Source organism: Odocoileus virginianus, chromosome 18, assembly GCF_023699985.2.
Source record: "Odocoileus virginianus isolate 20LAN1187 ecotype Illinois chromosome 18, Ovbor_1.2, whole genome shotgun sequence".
NCBI classification, from domain to species: Eukaryota; Metazoa; Chordata; class Mammalia; order Artiodactyla; family Cervidae; genus Odocoileus; species Odocoileus virginianus.
Genome location: NC_069691.1, coordinates 50,987,601 through 51,006,575, shown reverse-complemented (window position 1 = coordinate 51,006,575; position 18,975 = coordinate 50,987,601). Strand labels below are relative to the sequence as shown.

The 18,975-nt window shown below is 41.3% G+C and overlaps 1 protein-coding gene across 1 annotated transcript in view; it reads left to right on the top strand.

The window, feature by feature from the left end:
- The first annotated feature begins 2,103 nt into the window (after positions 1–2,103).
- The window catches only part of GALNTL6 (polypeptide N-acetylgalactosaminyltransferase like 6), a 1,391,757-nt gene continuing 1,374,885 nt past the window's right edge, over positions 2,104–18,975 (top strand). Inside the window, exon 1 of the mRNA XM_070480689.1 lies at positions 2,104–2,877. Coding sequence (XP_070336790.1) covers positions 2,740–2,877 — 138 coding nt within the window. The 5' untranslated portion in view covers positions 2,104–2,739. The remainder of the gene's footprint in view (positions 2,878–18,975) is intronic.

Below are 18,975 nucleotides of genomic sequence, written 5' to 3'. Positions count from 1 at the left end.
CACTTTTTTTACGGCACAAAGAAACTGGCATTATTTAAAATATGAAGGATTTTTAATTTTTTTTAATTTCAAAGGTATCTGAGTTGTTTTTTTTCACTTTTTAAATTATTAATATCTCTATCTGCAAGACAGAACATATTATGTATTTAAATATTAATAGTTCTCCAAAATCTTTTCCTTCAGGATCCATCAATCCCAGCAAACCTCTGCCTGTTTTTTGTTGCTTCCCAGAATTCATATTTCTATGCTTCAGAATGGCACTTGCTAAGAGAAATAAAGATTAGAAAATTATGCAGGGTATAGAAGAGAGAGAGTGAGTGTGAATATGTATGTGTATAAGTGTGTGTGTGGGGGGGGGGTGGGGGTGGTGAAGAATTATGTCCCGTCTTCTCCAGATTCCGAAGTTGCACTTGTGTAAAACGAAATGGTAATCGGTCTTTACGTGAATGACGTATTCAGACATTACTTATTAAATATGTTTACATACTCTTGAAATGCAAGTAATTCACAGAAGCAAATATTGCAGCAAGGAACTTCACTCATGTGGTCAGTCAGTATGTACTGTTCAGATACATTTTTAAAATTATAACGCAAGGAGCTGAAAGCATGTGTTTCACACTCATACACATTATGTCTCCACCAGGTGAGACCAGAGAGAGAGGGAAGTGGGCAGCAGAGGGAGGGAGGGGGCCTGGAGCGGGAGTGGGGTGTAAGAGAGAGGGCGGAAAGGAGAGATGGAGAAAGGACCCTCCTGGGCCCGCGTCCTATCCTCCAAAGCTTGTGGGCATCACCTCCAGCTGTAACAAAGAGGTGACCATGGAGTTCCTTTCGATTCTAGACAGGCCGACACAGCGCGTGCTGCGTGTCTGTCTGTCGCCTCCTCCAACTCTCCCTTCCTCCGGGAGTTAGGAGCCCCGGATCCCGGGAGTGCCCCCACTCCGTGCCAGGCGCGCAGGTCCCCTGGAGACGCGGCCACAGGTTCGTGCGTGTGCGGTCAGGGCCGGTGGCGCATGCCGGCGCCGGGGAGAAGGGGGAGGCCTTCCCACCGAGACCAGGCTCGACCCCCACTCGGCCTGGGGACCGCGGGAGGGGCGTGCGAGGGCAGGTGGCCTCGCCGCGACCCCGAGCGCTGCGCGCGGACAGGCGGGGCGGGGAGGCGGCGGCAACGCGATCTCACCCGGCCCGGGCGCCGGCCGACGCAGGTAAGCCGCCGGGGCTCCACGGTGTAGCTCCCGAAGCCGAGGCCGAGAGCCCCAGCATCCGCCCGGTCTCGCGTCGCGGTCCCGGCCCTCCCCGGGTTCGTCGCGCACCTGGTTGGGCGGCCTGGGAACCCCGGGGCAGGATCGCCGGGCTCCGTTCGCCTCCGCGCCTGCCGGCACCACGGAGGAGCCCGCGGAATCCCCGAGACCAGCCGGTACCCCGCCCCCCGCATCTCCGGTCTGGCGACTTTGGGGTGAGACGAGCTGGGGCGCCGGCCTCCCGAGGGGTCCGAGGTCGCGCCAAAGGCCGGGGTGGAGAGAGGAGACCTCGCAGGCGAGAGGCTGGAGTCCGGGTCCGGCGGCGGCGTCGCCCTGCTCCGCTTTCTCGCGTCACGGCGAGCTTATATAGGAGCTGGCGGCGGGGGACTGCCCTCCCCGCCCGCCCGGGCTCCCGCACGTGGCCGGCACAGCCTCGTCTCCGCGCAGGCGGGCACCGGGCGACGGCGGCGGGAGCAGCGCGCGCCTCTACCACCTCGCCCTCCGCGCGCGCGCCCCGAGAGCCTGGCTCGGCTCGGGCGCCACCCTCCCTCCTCGGCGCGGGGAGCGTGCGAGCTTCGCCTTCCAAGTGCGGCGATGCTCGTCTGGGCTCGTTCCGTCGCGGGGAGAGGATGCTAAGGGGAGCGCCCGGGCGTGAGAGCGTCGCCGAGGAAGAGGAGCGATTGATGGGCAGGGCCCGCACTTGGCGGAGGACCGCAGCCCGGGCGCCGCGCGAGCACAGACGGCGCGGCGCCTCCGCCGACCTCCGGAGCCTCCTGCCCCCGGGCACCTGGGTCGCCAAGCCGTTGCCCGCCTACGAGGGTCGGCCCGGCGCGTGAGCGCCGGGGAGTTCTCGGACCTCTCTCCAAATAACACTTCTGCCCGGGACACTGCGTCTCCCGGACCCCCGGCAACCCGCCGGCGCGCTGGCCACCGAGGGACTTGAACTTGAGTTTAGGTGGCTTCTCCCAGGGCGAGCGCAGGAGGAGACGTCCTGGGAAGACGAGAAAGGTGATGCGCTGGGGTCGAGAGCCAGCGCTTTTCTTCCTGCCACTTGCTAGGGCCGAGCAGCTTCCCACGCAGACCTCCTGCCCGCCCTCTCCTGAGCAGCCCAGCCCTCCCACGCCGAGGGGGAACCCCCAAACCTCCCGTTTTCTTAAGTATCCAGCATGCTATTGACTTTTGCATAACTTACGATTAGTCTTTGGAAGGATCATATTTACTCCGTGGCTTTTTACTGGAGGTCGATAGACTTAATGATTTCCTCAGTGGAGTCATTGACTTCTGAGCCAATAGCTAATGCCTTCGTCATAGTTTTCTGGGGGGAAACTAACTTTGCGTTGCTTCTGCTGATGCCCAACTCCCCTTCAATCGTGCACCTTGGTGCTGAGCACGCAGCAAAAAGTTTTTAGCTTCTCCTCAGTTTCTGGTGCTTTGGCTTCAAACAACGAGAGTTGGGCAGGGAACCATCTCCTGTAACTTTTCTTCTCCGTTACCATTTGCGATGAAGAGGAAACAGAAGAGATTTCTGCAGATGACTTTGTTATTCATGGTGGCTTTAATTTTCCTGCCCAATATCGGCCTCTGGTCTCTATACAAGGAGAAGCACCTGGTGAAATCCCCTGAGTCCGGGGAGCCGCAGGTAAGTGCTGCGCAGAGAAGGATCCCGGAGGGGCAGGAGTCTGGAGGGACACCGCAGGCAGGCGTGCCGGATTTTCCTTCAGCTCCCGGGTCTTTGCAGAGCTGAGATTACAAGCCCCTAGAGACTTTGGGATTTAAGCAAGTAGTCCTTTTAAGAGCGCGACCGATGACACGAGTGAAATGCAAAATAAAGTGAAAAAGCAGGATGAGAGGTCAAAAGGAAGAAGTAGCTCCTCTCGGCTGATCTAGAGGTTGCAATGAGAGGTAACTGCTTATTCCTGAAAGGAGATACACATATAGTACAGGTTTAGTCTTAGAGACGTGTTTGCTTCTCCTGGAGTTTGTGTGTCTATATTAAAGTGAACTGGGCCGATTAAATCGTGAAACTTGTGAAGTGGTTCTCAAAAACCAAGTTACAGTTTTCTGTATTTTTGCTTGTAATTTTTGCTTCGCAACAGCTTTTTTTGCCACGCAGAAAGGTAAAGTCTCTGTGTCTCCTGCCCTGTTGCTAAGGTGCTGTGTGGGGTCTTCAGTTACTAAGGAGGTCGTTCAGTTTCACAGTCTGGTGGTAACAATTTGTTGCTAAAAGCTCTCCTTCATTCGGAAACACCATATAGTGGAGTTAAACGTGTATACACACACACACAAACACAGACACACACACACCACATCTATGTTTTACTTAATATGCAGTGTGCGCATGGGTCATATCTTAATATGGATCAAAAGAACTATCTTTCTTAACAGTAAAGCGAAATATCCTCTCCAGAACATTGATGAAATTCAATATAGTTAAATTCTTTGCTTACTAATAAACTAGCTTCTGCCATTAAACTTTTAACAATAGAACACGGCCTTTTTCATGATATGGATATAACACTTCTTCAGTTAGTCCTGTGCATCACCTTGGAGTGGAAATAATCTTAATTTCATGGGTCATCACCCAAGTACACTATGTACCTTCCACAAACAGAAGGTGCTTAAATTGCCCATTTGTGGATGACAGTATTTATTACTGACAATTAAAATATCTGTTCTTATACTTAACGAAGTGGAATTTCTTTTTACACAGTGGGTGGTTAGTTGTAAAGTATATGGAAGTAATCTGCTTTTTCATTATGACAAGTAAAGCGTTACCAGTCTCTTAAGCGTTAAGGATTACTAGTTGTTTATGAATTATGGTAGATTGGAATTTTGAGAGAAAATGCTGACATATTTTGATTCTGTTGTTGATCACTGTCATCCTTTCTAATAGGGGAATGACTTTGATTTGAAGTATATTCTGTTTTGTCATTCCAGTGAAAAAAGAAGGTTGATACTTTGAATGTGAAACTTTTTTTCCTATATAGATCGTTTATTTCTCCAACCCTTAAGATAAGCTGAATGTACTAATATTATTAGTTAATTATTAAAATTAGCTAACTTTATTAAGATTTCCATTCCAATATTGATAAAATGACAACAAAATGATTTTTCCTTGAATTCAGTTAACAATAGCCATCTGAATCATTTGCTGGAATAGCTGACATAAAGCTCTAATTAATCTTATTAATGAAGTATTTACAACTTTCCCACCAGCTCCATTGATTTTGACCCTTAATGAGAAATCTGTTCAATGGCATAACAAAAATAAAGTATGGCAAACCAGCTCTCTTGCTTGTTTTTATAATCTCTATAAGGGTTTTCTTGTTCCTGTTTCTTTGGTGGTGCAAATGATGTTTAATATCAGGTAAAAAATTAGTGGATATGAAAGGCATGGGACAGCAAGAGAAGGGGCTGTTTCTCAAAGTTTTATACCGAGTGGAATAAATAACCAAGATTGAAAGGGATCCTGTGGCATTCCAGCTGGAGAGTCTTAGCAGTTTTAAAACCAAGAATAAACAAAAGGCAGTTTGTGCCACGAAATGAATGTCAGTTGCATACTTCAGTATGTTTTAACCTAAAAAAAATAATTATTTCAAAACTGATGCTTTCTTACAGATACAAAATAAAGTGGAAATATAGAAATTATCACTTACTGAAAGATAGAATTCATTGTAAAGCAATAAAAGATAAACCTTCATTGGTTTTGTTCTATTATTAAATATAATTGTAAAGAAAATTAGGGTATATTGACATCATTATACAAGCATTGATAAGTAAGAGATAAGTCATATGTAAAAATGTATTTATATGCATATTATGTATATGTGTATATATATATGTGTATATACTTGACCAAATAAAAATTGACTTGTAATGATGAATTAAGGATGCTTAATATTGTGATATAATATTTCACTAAGATATCTACATTTCAAAGTAAGTCAATTAAATACGTAAGTTTTCAGTTAAAGCATATAACTTGACTTGTGCTGTTTAAATTTAGTAATGTAGTAATTTCCTTTACAAAGGCATTATAATGGTCACTCACTAACTATTCTTCAAGACCCATCTTTTACTCTAGTTATCACTTGGCTGTGGAATGTTCCAGGGAAGGGTAATGCACTGCTCCTTGGCTCTGGTCAGCACTGTAGGGATTGAGAACAAGTCACATGCTGGAAGGAGAGTCTGGTTTTGCAGCCCTTCTGTGGGAAAGGGCCGTCCAGCAGTGGGAAACCTTCACGTTTTAAACAGCTTAATTTACAGTGGCTTGCAGGAAAATAATTTATAGAAATTCAAAATCATGGAATGGATGATACTTTTAAAGTGAAGATGATCCTCTTCACTTGTATTTTATCAGAGCACATCATTAATTGTTTGTCTGTCCACCACTCAGTATAAATGGCTTTGGTATGTTCTGAGATAAACTAAAGGGAGGTAAAAGAGAAAGCATTGATAGAAACTGTGCATTGTCATGATGTTTAGTATTTTACACATATTTTCTCAAGTCTTCCATATGGTTACAAGTTAATCATTTGTATTTATAATATGTTCTGATTAAAATTAATATTTATAATTATTCTTATAATATTTAAATATTTGCCCCATCTATGACACAGAAAATATATGAAATAAAAACCCCTAAATTGTTCATCGAAAAGGTTTACCACCCATATAACTAATGAGGACCAAAAAAGTAGTTATAATAATGGAAGAATTAAAAGGCTAATTTTATTGTTTGGACTCTGCAAAACTGGAATCAAGTTACAGAAATAAACATTAATCTTTTAAGATTTTATGAAAATTGTATAAGTATCATGATTTCATAAAATATTTTATACTTCCTGCTTATGTTGTTAAAGTATCAATGATAACTGTCATGTTATTTTTAGTTGAGTTCTATTTGTTGCTTTTTTATTGTTATTAGGATGATTTCTACATAGTTTAGAAATATATACATTTATTTAAAAATAATTTATTGGGAATGAATTTTATATTCAGCTGAAGTGATTACTGTATGCTTATTGTACTGTAATTCTTAATTTCTTTCTTCTTGATTTTGTATTGCTACTGTTCTCTGGTTTCAGTTGCATTTGAATTAAGGTTATATATTTAGATCTTAATTAAGCCGTTCCTTAGGACGTTAATTAGAGCAAAGCAATATTTTAGAGCAAAACTACTGCATCTAGCATTATTATACCTTTCTTCGTAATTATTTATGTAAGTATAGACAAAAAGGGCCCCCAAATACTTTCTTTCCTTAAATACATTAAAGAGATCAATATTTTAAAAGCAGCTATAAAGTAGTTCAGCAACTAAGTTGAGATGCAACTCAATACGCAATGTGAGTGAAAAATAATTCAAGAATATTCAGAACATGAAGGTTTTGCAATTTTTGAAATAATGATTAAAACAAAAATCAAAATCTCAGAACTAAATCACATAGTTTCAGAATTGTTCAGAATGATTTTAGAAGCTTACGTTTAGCCTGGATTTTTCCCCATGAAGTAAACCAAAAACAACACTGAACACTTACGTCACTTAATTTGTAGAACCTTCTTATTTCTTTGTACTTCAGAATTTCTATATATAAAACAGGGCTAATCAAACTTTTGTTGTAACAAGGCACATAAAGTCCTAAGATCACATCTTGGCTGTTGAAATTATTGTGAGGTAACATTTTGGTTTTAATCAAATCCACAAGTAAATTGTACTCGACAGGTTTGAGGCATATATATATATATATATATATATATATATATTTATCTTTCCTGAAACTTCTCAGCATCTTAGTCCAACTTTAGTAATATTAATCAGCACCACACTTGGGATGGGGGGATTCATCTTTTTGGCAAGAACTTTTTTCTCTGGTGTTTTAAACTTATCTTGTGATTTGAAGATATTAGATATCTGGAACTGATGTATGCAGACCTAATTATGCTTTCCTTTGTCACCCTGACCATAAAGCTGGAAGAATTTCTATGTTTCTTCTCCAGCAAACATCTTAGATATTGGAAAAGATAAAAAGAAAAGAAAAGTAAAGAAATAAGAAAGCAAAGTTTTCACTCCTCCTGCCCTCAGCACATTATCAACACACTAGGTGTGAAGTGATGCATTCATTTGAGCCATAGTGTTCTTAATTAGCTAAGAGGTAGATTTTAAATTAGCTTGCAGAAGGACCTTTTCTTGAATTTATGGAAATATCCATCCTGGCTTGCTCCAGTATTGCACCTCACAGAGTCCTGTAACAAGTGCTTTAATTATTGACTGTGACCTACTGGATCTGGAGATGATTAGTTCACCAACTTGCCCTCTAGGCAACAATGTTGAACAGAATCTTCTGTTCACAATCTGGTTAAAAAAAGAGAGAGAGAGAGTTTTTTTTTTTTTTTTCTTCTCTCTCTCTCCGTGTTCATTTCTGAACAAGCTGTGCTGAATCAATTAACCTCCTATACATTTTTTTTTTCCTATATAAGAATCCAAATAAAGGGTGAAATACAGAGGGAGAAGGGTGAGAAAGTTTGATGTTTTAGTCTTTTCGAGAAGATAATAGAAATTTGTGTGTGGAAGTTTTGTCAGGAGTCGCCATGACAACTTGTAGAAAAGTTTGTAACCACATCTCTCCTTGAAACACTTTATACAAATCATAGCCAGCTCAGGTGCCTCCAGGAGAACCTGAAAGAGGGAGCTCAGAGTTAGCAGTAAGGGAAGATGGTGTGAGTGTCCTGTCACCCCAGGTCAGGATGTGTTTGGTCCAGCCTCTCCTTCACATTTGCTTGGCATGCCTAGAAGGATGAGGCAGGGCTTTTGGCTCTTAAAACCTTCAGACGTGAGCATGTTATTCTTCTCTCTCTTTCATGCTTACTGAAAGAAACATGTTTCATGTTTACTGAAAGAAAAAGAAAGTTTACTGAAGTGCTATTACAGAGTCAACAGTGCAAATGTGCAAAGAAATAGAAGGTTCTGGAGACCATTGGAAAAGTGAAGCCAGACTCTCATAAACTAGGTACTTGCTCTCTTAGGATGGCACTCTGTGACCCCACAGAGCTAGCTGATCCTAAATTAACTCAAAATATAGTGGTGATGCTTGAATTGTGGTCATTGTCATTAGTCGCTAAATCGTGTCTGACTCTGTGACCCCCTGGACTGCAGCCTTCCAGGCTCCTCTGTCCATGAAATTCTCCAGGCAAGAATACTGGAGTGGGCTGCCATTCCCTTCTCCAGGGGATCTTTGCCATCCTGGGATTGAACCCGCATCTCTTGCATCGTCAGGCCGCTTCTTTAACATTGAGCCACCCAGGAAGCCTGAAGTTCAAATAGGCAGCCAAAAAGAACAAATAAGAAACATACATGCTGCTGAGAGTATGTGTGCAGCCAAGCACAAAAGTATCTATCCTGGGTTTATTTAAAGTTGAAAGGAAGGAGGCGGGCCCCCAGAAATGCCAAGCCATAATGACCCTCACCTCCCCTGATGTGCTGATGTCTGTTACTACCGAACTCTAACATGGTGGTTGGAGAGAGAGTGAAGAGAAAATGGTAATTTTAGGGTTTAAGGTAAATCCCATCAGGGTTTTCCTCTAGTTTTCTACTTCCAGCCTAGTGGGGAAAAATTGGACTGAATTGGCAGTGTTCTCCAATTAAATGTATTCATTTCACATACTTATTTAGCAACACGCATACACATGTACATGAATTCACACACATGGTCTCACTTGTGAAGAAAAAATAAATCCACCCAACTGTTTCATTTTCTACAGTTTTTTACTTTTATAACTCCTTGCTTTTTCCATTGCTTTGAATCTGAAAAAAAAAAAGTCATCAGCTGAGTTTATTTAAATGTTATTAATTTAATTCTGGGAAAGTATGGAGAGGAGGACAAGTGCATCTGTCTCTAGAAGTACTTATATCATCTTTGGCAAGTGTGAAAATCACCATAAGGATTTCGCCTGTGAGAGTTGCCCAGGTGGCTCAAGAGTAAGAATCCGCCTTCAACTATGAGAGATATAGGAGACGTAGGTTTGATCCCCCGTTTGGACGATCCCCTGGAGAACGGGGCATGGCAACCCACTCTAGTGTTCTTGCCTGGAGAATCCAATGGATAGAAGAGCCTGGTAGGCTACAATCCAGGGGTTCACTAAGTATTGGACATGACTGAGCACGCTCGCCATGTAAAGCAATGTGAAAGTCGCACAGATCATAAATAGTGCAATTTATCATAATCCATTGATGTTAGCAAGGAAGTTGTGCCTGTCAGAGGCCATGGTGGTGGCTATCATCTCTATGTTGTAGGGAATGGGGTATCTCAGTGAAGGTAGAGAAGATTCATTTCAAATTCAGTTCAAGTTCTCAAATCCTCATGGAATGTTACTTCATTCCATTGAAGTCTAGAAAGCCAGAGTCAGAAGATTTTATTATCGATCATTTTGATCTTTTATAATACAATAAAATAACCAAATTATCAGGGCTGCCACCCAAGTTTGAGTGATTTTTTTTTTCTTTTTCCTTAACTGTGATAGATCTTCCCAGTAAGAGAATCCATTTGAACTTAATTTGAGGAGAAATATCAGAATTTCCATATTGTCTTGTTATCTTTTGGTAACTCATGCTAGTTACAGCATGTAGCACTTTGGGACATTTAATGAGTCATGGGTCTTCCTCGTGTCAGTTTTCTCTAAATCAGGTGGAGACAATGATGTCTTTCTTGTGTTGTTATTTTTGGTGAGGATTAAATGCTTAGTATCTTGAACAGCACGTAATAAGAGTTAATGAATATAGATTATTGTTATACATAGTACAAGTGTTTATAAGCAATCATTGCGTTTAACGAGATAACTAGTGTTTGCTTGATAAATATTTACAGATGATTTCTCTTTGCAAGACAATGTCAAGACAGCACAGCAGAGCAATGACTATGGTACAGGACTTGCCATGGATTGTTAAATCTGGCAGGGAGATCTTTTGAAGAAACACATAAACAGGATCTAGAAAATAATAGAAATTTTTTCCCCATAACATTTTCGTCCAGTATTTAAAGACAGATTATTAATTTTATTTTACATGTAATTGTTTATTGCAAAAAAAAAAAGACTAAATTTTTGGTATATTGCATTGAACATTATTCTAAAATTGAAGCTTTTAACAAAAGAGGAAAAAAACAGACAGTAATGTTTCTTTATAGTGACCACTATCATTTGCTATAACAAAGTCCATGCCTGGCTTGCCTTGTGGTTCAGATGGTAAGGAATCTGCCTGCAATGCAGGAGATCCAGGTTCTATCCCTGGGTTGGGAAGATCCCCTGGAGAAGGGAATGGCAACCCACTCCAGTATTCTTGCCTGGAGCATCCCATGGACAGAGAAGCCTGGTGGACTACAGTCCATAGGTTCACAAAGTGTCTGACATGACTGAGCAAGTAACACTTTCACTTTCACATGCAAGCATTTTTTTCTACATTAATTACAAGTCAGAGTCTGAGAACTGCTTTTATTGTTTAAGTCTTGGTCATGAGAGGTAATGGATTATTCTGAAGACCAAAAGTTATGAAGCAGAGTGGAAATGATTCTTAACTATTTCAGTTAACTACAGGACTACTTTGTAGAGTTACTGTTTCCTTCAATAGGGCTAGAGGGATGCAGAAAAAAGCATATTGCATTTGCCCATTCTTAATTTTCTCAGTAGTGAATTGGAGAGATACAATATGTATTCATGAAACAAACAATCAGTGCTTAGTAGCATTTTCTGTGTGTGTGTGTGTGTGTGTTTGTGTGTGTACTGGACTTTCAAAACAGAAAAGGAACAAAATGATCTGAACTCCTCGGACAATCCTTCATTGCTCCAGGGGCTGAATATTGAACCTTGTCATGTTATGAAAAATTAAACAGGGTTGGCGTTAGGCTGAGGAATAATCAGATACTTCAGGTTTATATGCTGTTTTCACCACTTTCCAAAATATATCCTCTTGGGCAAGACATTTTACATCTTTGAACCATAGTTCTTCATATGTTGGCTCAGGTAGAAACTCTTAAAAGGGTAGCAGGGGGCTCAAATTGGATTAATATATGCAGACTGTCTGTTACAAAGTAAACACTCAATTGAGGGAGACAGCAAATAATATCGCTGCCTTTTTCTCAGTTTTTGTAATATTCATTGAAGGTAGTAAATAAACATGTTGTTGTACACATCTAATAAACATGTGCGTGAAAGTGAAAATGACTATTTTGTGACACCATGGATTGTAGTTTGCCAGGCTCCTCTGTCCTTGGAATTCTCCAGGCAAGAATACTGGAATGGGTTGTCATTCCTTTCTCTAGGGGATCTTCCTTCCCCAGGGATTGAATCCAGGTCTTCCACATGGCAGGCAGACTCTTTACCATCTGAGCCACCAATAAAGATATAATAAAACATTTAAAGTATATCACTACTGATTTCAGTTCAATTCAGTTCAGTCACTCAGTCATGTCTGACTCTTTGCAACCCCATGGACTGCAGTGCGCCAGGCTTCCCTGTCCATCACCAACTCCCGGAGCTTGCTCAAACTCTTGTCCATCGAGTCTGTGATGTGATCCAACCATCTCATTCTCTGTCGTTCCCTTCTCCTCCCGCCTTCAATCTTTCCCAGCATCCGGGTCTTTTCCAAGGAGTCAGTTCTTTGCATCAGGTGGCCAAAGTATTGGGCCTTCAGCTTCAGCATCAGTCCTTCCAATGAACATTTAGGACTGATTTCCTTTAGGATTTACTGGTTTGATCTCTTTGCAGTCCCAGGGACTCTCAAGAGTCTTCACCAACACCATAGTTCAGAAACGTCAGTTCTTCAGCACTTAGCTTTCTTTGGGGTCCAACTCTTACATCTGTACATGACTACTGGAAAAACAATAGGCTCGACTAAACAGATCTTAGTTGGCAAAATAATGTCTCTGCTTTTTAATAAGCTGTCTAGTTTGGTCACAGCTTTTCTTCCAAAAAGCAAACGTTTTACCTTTTTACCTGCATTTTACCGATTTACCTACCCATTATTGATAAAATAGATGTTTATTGGATATATGTGTGATACTGTATAGACCCTGAGGCAAATGAGTGATGAAGAGAGAAATCTGTTTTCAGTAAGCTTAAATCTATTAGCTAAGAAAAGGCATGTATAATGCCTATCACATAGGGATAGATTTAATTCTGTTTTAAAATATAGATACTCTAGTTATTTTGAGCTTAGTAGAAGGGAAACGTATTTTAGGGAAAATATGTTCTTGTATGATATGTATGTTTGGTCCTAAGTGTTTTCTTTACTAGTTTCAGCCTCCAGCATTTCACTGAGACAGGTTCTTCTGTAGAACCGAATTTACAGTTAAGTAAGGTGCAAAGACAAAGTTTGAGACTGTGCCCCCTGGGCCCATAAAAGGAGACAAGGATGGGCTGTGTTAACAGTCACATAGTTTAAGGCAAGGGATGACTTCGGAAAGGTCGTTGGGCTTGGTAGTTATTTGTACCCTCCAGGCCCTAGAGGAGCAAACAAAATTGTAAAAGATTAAATGGAAACACGAACAGGTGAGAGTTATTGGTGGGACTGGCATTGACATGACAGGTTGAATGTAAAGTCCTGGTTGGCAGGAGACACTGGAAGCTAAAAGAAGGCTGGTGCAGGGAGGCTGGGGAACTGGTCCCCAGGGAGGATGAAGCTGATGGCAATGATCAAAAGGAGGAGAGACACAGAAAAGATTGTTTCAGCTAAATGGTAAATTTAGAGCCTGTGCTTTTAATAGTTTGAGAGCCTCTTGGCAGGAGGTCTGAGAATTTTCCTATGTAGTTTCTTACTAATTTGGAGAGGTAATTAAACATTTGTGAAATATTCTTTAAATGGGATGTTATACATCCGTAACATGGGCTTCCAGGTGACAGTAATGGTAAAGAATCTGCCTACCAATACAGGGGACACAAGAGACCTGGGTGTGATCCCTGGGTCAGGAAGATCCCGTAGAGAAGGAAATGGCAACCCACTGCAATATTCTTGCCTAGAGAAGCCCATGGACAGAGAAGCCTGGATAGCTCGCCAGGCTCCTCTGTCCATGGGCTCTAGGCAAGAATATTGCAGTGAGTTACCTATATATATTTACACACATATATAGTTCATGTGGTCGCAAAGAGCCAGACACAACTAAGTGACTTTCACTCATTCACATATATATATATATATATATATATGTATAATTCAATAATAATGATTTAAAATTGAGTATTGAATGAAGATGCCAAAAAAACATGCAGCTACTTGACCAATAAGACAATGTACCTATTAAAATAAATGCAGATAATGATCAGATAAACAGAGCAAAGGAAAAAAAGCTAGGCATTAAGTATACTAAGTTGGGTGGTTGGTCTAGGGTGGAGGATATTACAAGGGTAAGGACCTAAAAGTCTTCAGCTGACAAGGATTTCAAAATAATATAAGAATAATAAAAGTAATAAATTGATTATGAGAAAAGCAATAATAATAAAATAATAAAAGATAATACTTTAATAATCAAGTAAAGGTAACAATTACTGAGCTGTTACCATGTGTAACATACCACATTAAGCTCTTCTTAAATAGTCACAGCAAACAAGCCCTATGTAAAATTGCTATCCTGTATTATAAATGCAAGGCAATTTCTTTAAAATTTATTGAGATCATGCAATGTTTATTCTACCAATACACATTGTTGAGCTATGTATAATTTCCCATATAATGCTACTACATTGTGAATAGCCTGGACCAGAGCAACACAAAAAGTTATGTATTAACACAACTGTGAGAGGAAATGTGCGTAGTAGTTAAGGCTGCAGATCCTAGAGCCGGGACCCGCCTAGTTTTAGTTTCAGGTCTGTTACTTGCTGCTTGTTTGACCTTGAGGAATTTATGATTAGTGTTTCCCTTCTCTGTGCTTTACAGTTCCATTTCCAAATGGATATAAAAATACTACTAACTTGGTTGAGTTAATGTGAGGGTTAAATGAGTTAAGGTGCATAAAATGCTTGGAGACCTGGATTATAGTATACATAGCAAACTATTTTATTATTTTTCTTTATTTTGCTTTTCTAATCGAAGTTTACAGTATTATATGGGTTTCTCAGGTGACACAGTGGTAAAGAACCCACCTGCCAATGCAGGAGATGTGGGTTCACTCCTGGGTCAGGAAGATCCCGTAGAGAAGGAAATGGCAACCAACTCCAGTATTCTTGCCTGGAGAATTCCATGGACAGAGGAGCCTGGCAGGGTCCATGGGATTGTGAAAGAGCTGGACAAGACTTAGCAACTAAGCTAAGCAACGAACACACTGTATATAAGTTGCAGATGTATACTATACTGTTTCACAGTTTTTAAAATTTATACTCCACATGTTTAGTTTAGTTTAGTTCAATCGCTCAGTTGTGTCTGACTTTTTGCGACCCCATGAATCTCAGCACGCCAGGCCTCCCTGTCCATCACAAGCTCCCGGAGTTTACTCAAACTCATGTCCATCGAGTCGGTGATGCCATCCAGCCATCTCATCCTCTGTCGTCCCCTTCTCCTCCTACTCCCGAGCTCTCCCAGCATCAGGGTCTTTTCCAATGAGTCAGCTCTTCGCATCAGGTGGCCAAGTATTGGAGTTTCGGCTTCAGCATCAGTCCCTCCAATGAACACCCAGGATTGATCTCCTTTAGGATGGACTGGCTGGATCTCCTTGCAGTCCAAGGGACTCTCAAGAGTCTTCTCCAACACCACAGTTCAAAAACATCAATTCTTCAGCGCTCAGCTTTCTTCACAGTCCAACTCTCACATCCATACATGACCACTGAAAATACCATAGCCTTGACTAGACAGACCTTTGTTGGCAAAGTAATGTCTCTGCTTTTTAATATGCTATCTAGGTTTGTCATAACTTTCCTTCCAAGGAGTAAGTGTCTTTTAATTTCCTGGCTGCAGTCACAATCTGCAGTGATTTTGGAGCCCAAAAATGTAAAGTGTATTTAGTATAAAATATTGGCTGTTTTCCCCATCTTGTGCAGTATATCCTTGTAGCTTATTTTATACCTGATAGTTTGTAGCTCTTGTTCCTCTACCCTTGCATTGCCCGTCCCAGCTTCCCTCTCCCCACTGGTAACCACTAGCTTGTTCTCTGTATCTGTGAGTCTGGTTTTGTTACCATCACTCTTTTGCTGTATTTTTTAGATTCTTCATATAAGTGATATAATACAGTATTGTCTTTCTTTATCTGACTTGTTTCACTTTAGCATAATACCCTCTAGGTCCATCCGTGTTGCTGCAGATGACATTATTTCTTTCTTTTGATGGCTGAGTAATGTTCCATTGTATATATGTACCACTTCTTCTTTATCCATTCATCTGTCTATGGACATTTAGGATGCTTTCGTATCTTGGCTATTGTAAATGATGTTGCTATGAACATTGGGATGCATTTATCTTTTTGAACTAGCAAACTGTTCTAAAGGGTTAACTATTATTACCTGTTAGACTCTAGAGAATCGAGGTCAGATAAAAGGAAATGCATATCCCTAGACCGTCTGTTTCATATACCCATCATAAGGATATAAATACTTTTGTGTTCAAAAAAATATTTGAAGCACCTTTAACTTCTTTTGCTTTTTTACACTTTGTAGCCCATACAGAAACAATACAGTTGTTACTTTAAGAGTTTTCATAATTTAAACCAAAGACTTGTACAGCCCCGTATGTCAGGAGCAAACTTGGTTTCAGCAGGGACTTTAGTCTTTCCAGCATATTTGTCAACACCAGTGCTCTTGTGATGACCTCGCTCATACGTTTTCCATGGCTTTCTCTTCATGTGGTGTTGATATCTCTGTGTGTACTTTGCCCTTAAGGAATAGAAAATATTTTACAAGCTGTATCATCAAGTCAGTCTAAGCTTCCAAAAGGGGATTATCTAAAAGGGTCTCTGGGGGGTAAATGTTTTATTATTTTACGTAGTTGGAATTTAAGGTGGCTCAAATGGCAAAGAATTTGCCTGCAATACAGGAAACACGGGTTTGATCCCTGGATCAGGAAGATTCCCTAAAAAAGTCCATGACAACCCATCCTAGTATTCCTGCCTAGAAAATCCCATGGACAGAGGGGCCTGGCGGGCTACAGTCCATGGGGTCTCAAAGAGATGTGACGGAGTGCGTGGGCAAGCACGTTCTGGTTGCTTCTGATAATAATGTTGAATCAGAAACAGCATGAGTGATGAGTGAGGCTGCTGCAGACAAGAACAGAGGGGTCACTTGAGGAGTAAAATGCCCCCTCACTGTGTCTTCCAGCTTCAAGAAAGGAGCTGCCTGGAAACCAAGGAATTGACAACTGTGTAGAACCAGGAGATGTGGGGGAATGAAAATGCTCCAAGTCCCCAGCTGAGTGAATTCATCATTTTTTAGATAGTTTAACCCAGTGTGTGTGTGTGTGTGTGTGTGTGTGTGTGTGTGTGTGTTTAGACTCAGTTGTCTCCAAGTCGTTGTGACCCCATGGACTGTAGCCCACCAGGCTCCTCTGTCCAAGGAATTCTCCAGGCAACAATGCTGGAGTGGGTTGCCATTTCCTTCTCCAAGGGATCTTCCCGATCCAGGGATCAAACCCAATCTCCTGCATTGGCAGGTGGGTTCTTTACTACTGAGCCACCTGGGAAGCCCTTTGTGTCAGATTAATAACTGTGTATTGGAACTGTGTCCCCTCTTCAGTTCCTTAGAAACTTTCAAATTTTCTTCCACGAGCTGAATGAAATAGCAGGGTCTGCAAGATGCTCAGCACTTCTAGGTGAAGATCTTGAGTTCTAATATGTGAAATATGGAGGGAAAGATAAACATCAGGGATGCCAAGTGCTCTTATTCAAGAAATGGTAGAAATACAAACTGTTCTCTCCCCTTATTCACCAACCCCTCCTTTTTGCTGCTCAGAGCCTCCTGTCTTCCTCATTTCCTTGTGAAAATTTCCTTAAAAAAATGCATGTAGGCATTGGCTTGATCAATTATTCGTCCTGTGAATGAATGGAAGCCTTGAAACACTTAAAAGAACTTGAGTCTTTTCCATCTTAAAAAGAGGTTCTCTTGAGCCTACGTGCATTTCCAGTTTTTGAAATGTGTGAGATGTGAGAAGTACTCTTTTAGCTCAAGGCTTCTGCTGTTTGATCTTTCTTTGTTGCTGTTGTTTTGTTTGTAATTCTGAGGGCTGCCACCTCCTTCCAAACTATATAATCAGAAAGTAAATATTGCTTAGTCTTATCACCCCAAGGGAATGATTTTGTAAGACAAGTACAGACTGGCACAATGAAGCCAAAACTACCAGAAAAGAATTGCTCTCTGCCACCCTGCTTAGCTCTTTTTCCTGTGTTCCAGAATTGCCTTTTCCAACCTTCTCTTCCCTCTCAAACCCCCCAAGCTCCACTTTTCTTATGCTCAGCAGACAGCCTGGCCTCATTCTTCACTGAAAGCATGCAGTGTTCACATTGAGAGAACCAAGATTTCATGCCATACAATCAGATAAAGTACCTGCATTTTTTCCAGTTCTCTTCATGTCTTCTGTCACCGAGCAACAATATTCCAACTTTAGGATAAATGTGAAACTTCTATCCAGATTGTGGCTCACAACTTTTATTTTTTCTGGAAATTTCATATATTACATTTTTTTTCCTTCTCATTCATTTGCTTTCAGCCTTTTCTTCTTTGACCCATCCTTCATATCAGTACTGCTTTACCTAAAGTAAAGCAAAGGACATATCCCTGTATCAATAATATCCATCACAAAATCTTCTCGACATTGTTTGTTAATTTCTAGAAATACATGTGTGTGTGCTAAGTTACTTCAGCCATGTCTGACTCTTTGTGACTCTATGGACCATAACCTGCCAAGCTCTTCTGTCCATGGGATTCTCCAGGCAAGAATACAGGAGTGGGTTGCCTTGCCCTCCTCCAGGGGATCTTCCTTACCAAGGAACCCTTGTCTCTTATGTCTCCTTCTTGGCAAGTGGGTTCTTTACCACCAAGGCCACCTGGGGATCCCCTTCTAGAAATGACCACTTGAGATAATAGATTCTATTTTGTGGACAGTGTTTGGAGTTGGCTCCGATATCCTAAATTCATAGGTGTAAGGCCAGTGAAAGAAATAAAAACTATGCTTTTGAATTAGAAAATAATAAGCAAACGATGCCTCCAATTCCTGAGTTTCTGCTGTTTCTACACACCTCAGCTGAGTCCAGCTCCTCTTTAACTAGCTTTACCAGCATCATAATAAATCTCTTGGTAGTTAATCCTGAAAGCACTTCTTACTAGTCCTGTTACTTGAGAGAATTTAACTAAATGATCTCTTACGTGAAACCCTCATCTTCATCTGAAGATAAGAGGTGATGGGGTGAGGGACTTGAGCAGAAAAGGGGTTGGAAAAAGCAAGGCTGGAAAACAGGAAAGGAGGCTGAACAGGAGAACATAGTGCTTCCTTAGGAGTAATGTCAGTTTCACTGTGCAAATGCCCAGTTTCACTCTCCTCTTCCTTGCAGCTCATCCCAACCACCACCTGCACCCAAACACATTCATCAGTGTCCTTAGCAGACTCCTACTTCTGTCCTTTTCCTGAAACTATTCTCTTCCTCAGGGTCTCTGCAATTACTGCTTGTTTGGGACTCAGTCTGGGAGGGAAGGCATCCCATCCAGGCTCCCGTTATTTCCTTTATTGATTTTTTAGCAATTTAATTAAAACATCTATTTTTGTTTCTGGCTGTGCTGGG